General features: G+C 44.6%; 1 protein-coding gene across 2 annotated transcripts; it reads right to left on the bottom strand.

The window, feature by feature from the left end:
• Nucleotides 1–750: 750 nt before the first annotated feature.
• Nucleotides 751–7,828, bottom strand: LOC139061952 (uncharacterized). 2 transcript variants are annotated; one of them, XR_011515571.1, is made up of 2 exons: nucleotides 1,050–7,828; nucleotides 751–799 (listed from the first exon to the last, which is right to left on the bottom strand). XR_011515571.1 is itself a non-coding variant. In XM_070541904.1 (2 exons), the coding sequence occupies exon 2, from the start codon at nucleotides 7,133–7,135 to the stop codon at nucleotides 1,397–1,399; it is 5,739 nt and encodes a 1,912-aa protein (XP_070398005.1). In that variant the 5' UTR covers nucleotides 7,136–7,299; nucleotides 7,550–7,828; the 3' UTR covers nucleotides 751–1,396. The 2 variants fall into 2 exon arrangements, 1 of the variants encoding a protein (XP_070398005.1); XM_070541904.1 differs by having other exon boundaries at nucleotides 751–7,299; nucleotides 7,550–7,828.
• Nucleotides 7,829–9,337: the final 1,509 nt, after the last annotated feature.

The raw sequence follows: 9,337 nt of genomic DNA, 5'->3' as shown, positions 1-9,337 counted from the left end.
CTCACCAGTGCACCCATGGAACAGCTCATGCCTATTTGAGCGAACTTCTCATCCCACACACTGCCACAAGAACCCTCCGATCTACCACCTCTTCACGCCGCCTGCACCAACCAGTGACTAAACTCTCCACTATGGGAGACAGGTCCTTCAAGGCAGTGGCCCCTCAATTTTGGAATTCTCTCCCAGAGTTTCTAAGGGCCAAACAATCTGTGGAGCTTTTCAAAAAAGGCCTCAAGACCTTTTTGTTTAATAAGGCTTTCTAGTGCACAATGACCTATTGAGTGTTTTACTTTATTGTGTTGTTTTTACTTATTGTTTGTATCTACTGTAATGACTTTTTAGATGGGGTTTATCTACTTCTGGGGACTGTTTTTATTACTTGATACTATCCTGAAATTTTAACAGTGTTTATAACTAGCTGTGTACCTTTAACCTGTCCCTTATACTCTGTAGCACTTTGAGATTACTTCTGTAATGTAAAGCGTATTATAAATAAAATTTATTATTATTATTATTATTATTATTATTATTATTATTATGGTTCAGAGCCAGAAAATTCTAAATGACAAGCAAAGACGAGTCATACACGTTATTATACCTGCTGTTAGCGATCTTGGGCTTTAATTATAGAGAGAATTTCTGTACATTCATTCTGTGTGTTGATTCATAATTGTAGTGTCCTGTTGCAGAGTGTAGCAACTCTGAGTAAACACCAAGCTAAACCTTTGTCAAACAATACAGGAGTCAGAGTAGAGTTGACTTTTTACTCTTAGAACCTTCATTTGACAAGCGGTGAAAACTGTAATTGAAAAGAAATACAGAATAGAATAAATGATCATGTTTACATAAATATTGCCTCACAAACTAACTCAAAATATGACTTTACATAATTGTATTAGCCTGAGCAAAGAAAATGACCATCAAACAAATACCTCTTTTAACATGTACAAATCAATCATTGTGAAATACAAATAAAATAGTTCTGTTTTTTAACAACTACAGCCATTTATGCTTTTTTAACATCTTCATCATGGAGTTTAAACACTTACGGCGTTGCCTGAACAATATTCCCAAGTGGATGGCTGTGGATAAGCCTCAGAGCATGACACTCTCACTCTCAGAGCAGCCAAGAAGAGGAAGTAAACAGGAAATCAACCAATGCATGTAACCCAGCAGGAAGTGAGGTCATTAATAAGTTCACCTTCAAAATAAAATCTTCCCATTTAACATTTTTAACCTCTTCACTGTTCTTTGTAACTTAAAAGCATATAAATGGATAACTTTAAATGAAACATACAATATAAATGACATAAATGCCTTTTGAGGCGTCACACTCCCCGCCTGGCCTATGTGAGGTCACTGTGAATGTGAATGGGTACAAATGACTGTCCTTAAATTAGTCCTTAGGCAGAAGTAGAACCACTTCCGCAACTGGCCTCAAGAAAGTTCTAGCATCACCTTGGTCGGCTGTTTTGAGCTCAACCTTCCTCACATGTCCATCCTTCCCAGGAAAGGTTGCCCTAACCACAGCCAAGGGCCAGCAGTTGCGGACAGTCTGTTTGTCTCTGAGGAGAACCAAATCCCCAACTTGAAGGTTTCTGCGTGGCACTGTCCATTTTTGTCTTTGCTGTAGAGATGGTAAGTATTCTCGGCTCCAACGGGCCCAAAACTGGTTAGCGAGCGCTTGAACTTGCCTCCATTGTTTCGTGAAGAGGTCCTTGTCAATGAAATCTCCAGGAGGAGGTGGAACTCCTGATTTTTGTGTGAGGAGCATAGCCGGTGAAAGAATAAAAGGTTGGTGTGGGTCCGTAGACACAGGTAGGAGTGGACGTGCATTGATGATGGCTGTGATTTCTGCCATTAGCGTTGACAGTACTTCGTGAGTTAGGTGACTCTTCTGCTGCAAAAGCATTGAATCAAGGATCCTCCTAGCAACACCTATCATCCGTTCCCATGAACCTCCCATGTGGGAAGCATGTGGAGGTCCGAAGTTCCAGGTACATCCTTGCTTGCCAAGGTACCTCTGTACAGTATTGTCCATCTCCAGCTCCTTGCTAGCTCCAATGAAGTTGGTCCCGCAATCAGAATAGCGTTGCATTGCAGGGCCCCTGAGAGCAAAGAAACGTCTAAGAGCGTTTATACAGCTGGATGCGTCCATAGACTCAATCAACTCAATGTGGACAGCCCTTGAACTCAAACAACTAAACATCATGGCCCACCGTTTGCTCTCTGCCTGTCCTCCTCTGGTGCGTCTGGTTACAACAGACCAAGGTCCAAAGACGTCTAGCCCAACATATGTGAATGGAGGGCAAACTTTGAGACGTTCCGGCGGTAAGTCAGCCATGCGTTGTTCTTCCAGTCTCCCACGCAGCCTCCGGCACATTACGCATTTGTGGAGGACTGAATTGATCAGTCGCTTACCACCCAAAATCCACAGTCCAGCTGCCCTTACTGCACCCTCAGTGAGATGTCGACCCTGATGTCTCACTTGCTCATGGTGATGTCGCACAAGCAGTAAGGAAATGTGACTGTCTTTGGGAAGGATTACTGGGTTCTTTTCTTCACATGTGAGTTGAGAATGTTTCAGTCTGCCTCCAACACAAATGAGGTTACTCTCCAAAGTTGGACTGAGTTTATGCAAAGGGCTGTTTGTGGGCACCGCTTTGTTTACTTGGAGAGCTGACCGTTCCTTGGCAAAGGCCGGCCTTTGTGCTGCTTGCAAAATGACACATTTTGCTTGAGCTATTTCATCCACATTACGAGGTAAGTGACACATATGCCATCCTGTACACCTGTTGTTCTGGTTTGACTGTTTGTGAGATCTTGCCATATGGATAAGAAATGCCACTGCTCGCAGTAGAGATGTAAAGGTTGAGAAACGATGAAAACGGTCAGGGTTAAGTACAGGTTCCTCCAGCTGAGTAGTGTAGGTGTGTACCTGTGGTCGAATCTCTGAGTCATTGCCTGGGTCAATGAGCTCAAACTTCTCACCAGTTTGTGCTGTTTCTGCAGATAACTGATGCAGGAATGAAGGTCCAGTGAACCACGAACTTTGTGCAAGATGGGATGCAGGTAAAGATCTGGATGCATGGTCTGCAGGGTTTTCGTCCGTGCGTACATAATGCCATTGTTCTGGTCTGGAAGACTGCCGGATACGTTGAACTCTGTTGTGGACATAAGTGTAGAAGCGTTTTGTTGTATTATAAATGTACCCCAGCACAACCTTACTGTCCGTGTAGAACCTGACAGCATCCAATTTCAGATCCAGCTCCTCTCGGATAAGATCCGCCATTTCTACTGCAAGGACAGCAGCGCAGAGTTCGAGTCTCGGGATGGTGGGTTCAGACTGGGGTGCTAATTTGGCTTTGCCCATAACAAATCCTACCTCCACTTTGCCATCCTCCTGACTGGCTCTCAAGTAGGCGATGGCCCCAATGGCCATGGTCGAGGCATCCGAGAATACACACAACTCTGTGTGCACAGCTTTGGTGAGTGAGGCTGATGCATATGCACGTGGCACATGAAGCTCCTTTAGGACTTGAAGAGAATCTCTCCAGGTTTCCCATTTCTTCAGCTTGTCTTCTGGGAGAGGTATATCCCAGTCATTCAACTCCGAAGTAAGTTCCCTAAGAAGGGCTCGTCCCTCGATTGTGACAGGTGCCAACATACCCATAGGATCAAAAACACTGTTGACAGTGGAGAGGACACCACGTCGGGTGAAAGGTTTGATAATAGCTGATGCAGAGAATGTGAATGTATCTAATCCAATCTCCCACAGCAAGCCCAAGCTGCGCTGCATAGGTGGTGTCTCGCCACTCAAATCCAGATCTTTGATGAGTGGGACACAATCTTCTGGTGGGAAAGCTCCAGTGACTGCTGGACCGTTTGACACAAACTTGTGCAAGCGCAGGTTTGATTCAGCAAGTGAAGCCTGAGTTCGTTGGAGAAGGTTGATAGCTTCCACTTCAGATGGGAGAGACACCAAGCCATCATCAACATAAAAGTGCCTTTCCACAAACTTCACCGTGTCAGTACCATACTTCTCTGCACCTTCGGCAATGGCTCTTCGCAGACCATAGATAGCCACAGCTGGGGATGGTGAGTTGCCGAAAACGTGGACCTTCATTCGGTAGTCGATAACTGCCTTTTTGGGGTCGTTGTCCTCATGCCACAAAAACCGGAGGAAGTTGCGGTGATTTCCATGAACCAGAAAACAGTGAAACATTTGTTGAATGTCAGCGAGGATTGCTACTCTCTCTTTTCGGAAGCGTAGAAGGACACCCAAGAGAGAATTGTTGAGGTCGGGTCCAGTCAGAAGCACATCGTTGAGTGAGACCCCACAGTACTGAGCGCTGGAATCGAAAACCACCCTGATTTGGTTGGGCTTTTGTGGGTGGTATACCCCAAATGATGGAAGAAACCAGCACTCTTCATCTTCCCTCAAAGGTGGTGCCACCTCTGCATGACCATTGGCAATGATCCTCTCCATGAATGCCACATATTGTTTCTGCATCTCAGGTTTCCTCCTGAATTGGCATTGCAAGGATTCAAACCTCTTAACCGCATGTTCTTTATTATTCGGCAAACGTCGCCGTGGCTCCTTGAACGGCAATGGAGCCACCCAACTGCCGGTGTCATCTCTGTAGACATTTCTGTCCATGATCTCTAGGAAGAGAATATCTTCTATTGATGGGGCAGGTTTGTTATCATGTTCAGTTTGGTTAAACACTGTGTGCCCTAGCAACCTCTCTGGTGTTTTGTTGGGCTTGCTGAAGCTTGGTTGTGTTTCTTTGACATGCATGACACTCGCACAGGGCTGAAATATGGAATGGCGACCACTGTCTAGCACATGGGTCTTGAATGTGTCAACCGTTGGCTTATGCACGTTACCTAGACACACCTCCCCTATCACCACCCAGCCCAGATCGAGACGTTGTGCAAAGGGAGCGTTATGTGGCCCATTAACTTGCTGCCTGACCTTGTGTGCTCTGAGCACGTCTCTTCCGAGGAGCAGGAGTATCTCTGCTTCTGGGTCCATATCGGGAATGTACTTGGCTATATGGTGGAGATGTGGCTGATGCAAAGCTGCACCTGGTGTTGGGATTTCAGCTCTGCTGTTGGGAATTTCAGAACACTCAAGGAGTGCTGGAAGAGGTATGAGAACTTTGCCATCCAATGACTCTATCTGGAACCCTTCTGCCTTCCTGCCGTAAGTTTCGATGATGCCGGAGCATGTTCTAAGATGGTATAAGAGTGGTTTGTTCTCAACACCAAACAGCTCAAAGAACTCTGGCCTGGCTAAAGAGCGATTGCTCTGGTCATCCAGGATTACATAAGCTTTAATTGCTTTCTGTTTTGAACGTTTGGGGTAGACCTTTGCAAGGCAGATCTTAGAACAAGAACGACCCCAATGGCCAGGGCCACAAACCTCTGTACAGCTGGTTGTAACATCGGCCACACCAGAATGATCTTCTCTCTCCCCGCCGTTCTCCTGTGGCGGTGGAGGAGCTTTAGTAAATTGAGGTTGTGAGCCAGGGTGCATGGCTGTATCATGATGGATACTTTCACAAACTAAGCATTTCACGGAAGAGTTGCAGTCTTTAGCAACATGTGAAGTTGAAGAACAACACTTGAAGCATACTCCTTTCTGTTTTAGAAAGGCCTTCCTATCCTCAATGGGCTTGTTTCTAAATGTCCTACATTTTTTAAGTGGATGAGGTTTATTGTGCAACGGGCAGTTCTGACTAGGGTCGTTGTTGAATGTAGAAACATCTGTTTTGTGGACTGTGATAGACTTGGTGGTGTTAAAGCTCTTTACTGGTAATCTTTCGGGTTTCGTGGAGTTTGCATCGTTGCCTTGCCGAATAAAGCTAGGGTCATTTCGTTTCTTTGCCTCATGACACACAAAGTCACAAAAGTAACTAAAGGGAGGGAAGCGACCGTTGTTCTCCTCTTTGAAACCCGACCCAGATGACACCCACTTCTCTTGGAGCCCATATGGAAGCTTGTCTACTATGGGTCCAATACCTCTTGAGGTGTCTAGATACGTCAGCCCGGTGAGAAATCCATCCTCCCTGGCGCCTTGTATCTCCGTGAGCAAATCTCCAAGTTCACGTAATCTGACGTGATCCTTGGCCGTAATTTTTGGAAAACTGTCGAGTCTCTGGAACAATGACTGCTCAATTATCTCAGGGGCACCATAGCAGTCATTCAACCTCTCCCATGCCTTGTGGAGAGACAAACTTGCATTGTTCACGTACACTGAACGTATGCACCTTATTTGTTGGCCAGACTCTTTCCCTAACCATTTGGTCATGAGGTCTAATTCTTGTGTTTCTGTAAGTTGAACTTCAGCCACAGCATTAATGAATGAGGACCGCCATGCACGATAATTCTCTGGCTTATCGTCAAATTGGTACAGTCCTGAGGCAACAAGATCACGTCGCGCCATATACTGTGCCAGAGGGTCTGGTGGTTGTGACACGTTCACTGGAAGCATTTTCCTGGGTGTTTGTGACTGAGCACCTGTATATGTGCGAGGGTCTGTCCTTTCGATTTCAGTCTTTGACTCAGCTCTGGTCAGTTCAGACAGGTTTTTTGAAGGTGGATGTGTCCCATCACCCATTTCAGGATTAGGCTTGCTCTTGCTATACTGGAATTCTGCTAAGCTTTCAGGTGGAAGCCATGTTCTGAAACTGTTTTGCGATTCAGGTTGGACAGATACCGGTTCAAAGGGAGACTGGTTGTGATCTTGAGAGTGAACATAGTCACTGATGCGTTGCAATCTAAGCCTCTCTTCTGACTCGGATTTCACATTTTCCACATTTCCATGCATTTCTGCTACATCTTCCAACACTTGTGCTTCAGCGACAGCTGCGTCTGCTTCACGATTTAATGTCAGCACTTCCAGCTCTGTATCAATTCTAGTGGCTTCCAACTGATTTTGAGCTTCTCTAGTTAGCCGTTCTGCTTCTCTAGCAGCCTTTTCCAGCTTTAATTTAGCCTCCTGACTAGCATACGATGCTCGTACCTTAGCAGCTTCTGCTTTAGCTCTGGCACGGGCTGCACTCACTGATGATGCTGATGTCACGTTGCTCCTGGTATTTGATACCGATGACTTGTTGCTGGCTGCCATCTCGACCACGTAGAAACATTGAGTGCGCCTTTTCACTGTAGTGTCCTGTTGCAGAGTGTAGCAACTCTGAGTAAACACCAAGCTAAACCTTTGTCAAACAATACAGGAGTCAGAGTAGAGTTGACTTTTTACTCTTAGAACCTTCATTTGACAAGCGGTGAAAACTGTAATTGAAAAGAAATACAGAATAGAATAAATGATCATGTTTACATAAATATTGCCTCACAAACTAACTCAAAATATGACTTTACATAATTGTATTAGCCTGAGCAAAGAAAATGACCATCAAACAAATACCTCTTTTAACATGTACAAATCAATCATTGTGAAATACAAATAAAATAGTTCTGTTTTTTAACAACTACAGCCATTTATGCTTTTTTAACATCTTCATCATGGAGTTTAAACACTTACGGCGTTGCCTGAACAATATTCCCAAGTGGATGGCTGTGGATAAGCCTCAGAGCATGACACTCTCACTCTCAGAGCAGCCAAGAAGAGGAAGTAAACAGGAAATCAACCAATGCATGTAACCCAGCAGGAAGTGAGGTCATTAATAAGTTCACCTTCAAAATAAAATCTTCCCATTTAACATTTTTAACCTCTTCACTGTTCTTTGTAACTTAAAAGCATATAAATGGATAACTTTAAATGAAACATACAATATAAATGACATAAATGCCTTTTGAGGCGTCACAATAATCATCTTTTTTTTCTTCTTTAACACAGTGAAGTAATTGGATGTTTTTTCACCTTTACCCGACAAGTTTCGGCCCGAACTTTCACCTTCTCCCAGCTGTTTATGGCGTCACTTCCGTTTATGCGCGGGCAGACAGATGTCGTCCTCTGCTGCCCGCACATAAACATCTAAATCGCGGATAGCGTTGTTAGCTCAACATTAGCTTCTAGCCTGACATCCCAGATGTAAAACAGAACGCTACTGCAGGTCATTCATCCCCTCTGCGATGAGAGTGTAGAACTCCTCAGTTTAAGCTGTACTGGCATCATCCTGGTACACAAGAACACCAATGAATACTCAGTATGTGTGAAACACTCACGCAATACCAGATTTACATAGTATGCCTGTGTCCCTTTCAGTGTGATGCATAGTTCAGGTGTTTCATTTTTATTAGTGGATTTTAGCGGTCGAAGGTTAAAATCTGACGACCGATAAATTAGCCTGTTGTGTGATATTTTTAAACTGTAGAATTTTTACATGTTGCTCCTTTAAAGGTTTTGTTGTGTGAACTGAGGCCTAGTCCACACGTAGCCGGGGTTTTTTAAAAACGAATATCCGCCCCTCCAAAAACTTGCATCCACACCACCGCGTTTTAAAAACAAACTCTGTCCACACGTACCCGGATAAATACGTTGTTAAGGACATGCCAGACCTGTAGGCGGCAGTACTTCCCCCGTTATTAACCTCGTCCTTCGTCTGTGGTCTTCCACAAGGAGCAGTAATCCCGCTTGCAAAAACAAACAAGCAAAAAGCGCTTGGACAATTGATAAAGCGAGCGCAGCTCTGAGGGCTTCCATGCTGTCGGCTAGCGTAAACACAGGTCGCACACGTGATGTCAGCATTTTTTGTCGCGGAAAGTGACGTTGCGGACCTTAAAACTCCGGTTTTGTCCGTCCACACGCAGACACCCAAAACGGAGAAAACGCAGATCTTCACTTTGGCCGGAGTTTTTAAAAAGATCCGTTTTCGTGTGAAAAAACTCCGTTTTCGTGTGGATGACAGGCCAAAACGTAGAAAAATATCTACGTTTTGGCAGATCCCCGGCTACGTGTGGACAGGGCCTGAGACAGGATCCCGAGAAAATGTAAAATCATCCACAGACTGTTTAAAGAGGCTGGCTGCAGTTTAAAGTAGTAACACTCAAATCCTCATCATTTGTGGCACACCCTTTAAAGCACACTAACCACTAATAGTTCAGTTCAAAACGGCGTTTAAAATCATATGAGTTGACCTAAAAACATGGAAGGTTGTGCGTCAAAATAATGCAGATCAGAAGACGGTTTTAGTGTTTTTATAATCTTCACGCGCTGCATGAGGCTCTACTTCTAAATGTTGGTGAACAGGTAATCCCAGGTGGGTGTATCTACAGTTCCTCTGCACCTTAGCGAACAAATGTGATGACTCGGAGTTAAATAGCCAGCTGTCAGCGGATGTTTTAGCCTGCTAACGGTGTCACATATTGT

The sequence above is a fragment of the Nothobranchius furzeri genome, chromosome 12 (assembly GCF_043380555.1).
Source record: "Nothobranchius furzeri strain GRZ-AD chromosome 12, NfurGRZ-RIMD1, whole genome shotgun sequence".
NCBI classification, from domain to species: domain Eukaryota; kingdom Metazoa; phylum Chordata; class Actinopteri; order Cyprinodontiformes; family Nothobranchiidae; genus Nothobranchius; species Nothobranchius furzeri.
Note: the sequence above shows the minus strand (reverse complement) of the source record. Positions and strands in the feature narration are given on the sequence as shown.

Coding starts and splice junctions, on each gene's coding strand:
- LOC139061952 (XM_070541904.1), bottom strand. CDS start 7,135: ATGGCAGCCAGCAACAAGTCATCGGTATCAAATACCAGGAGCAACGTG.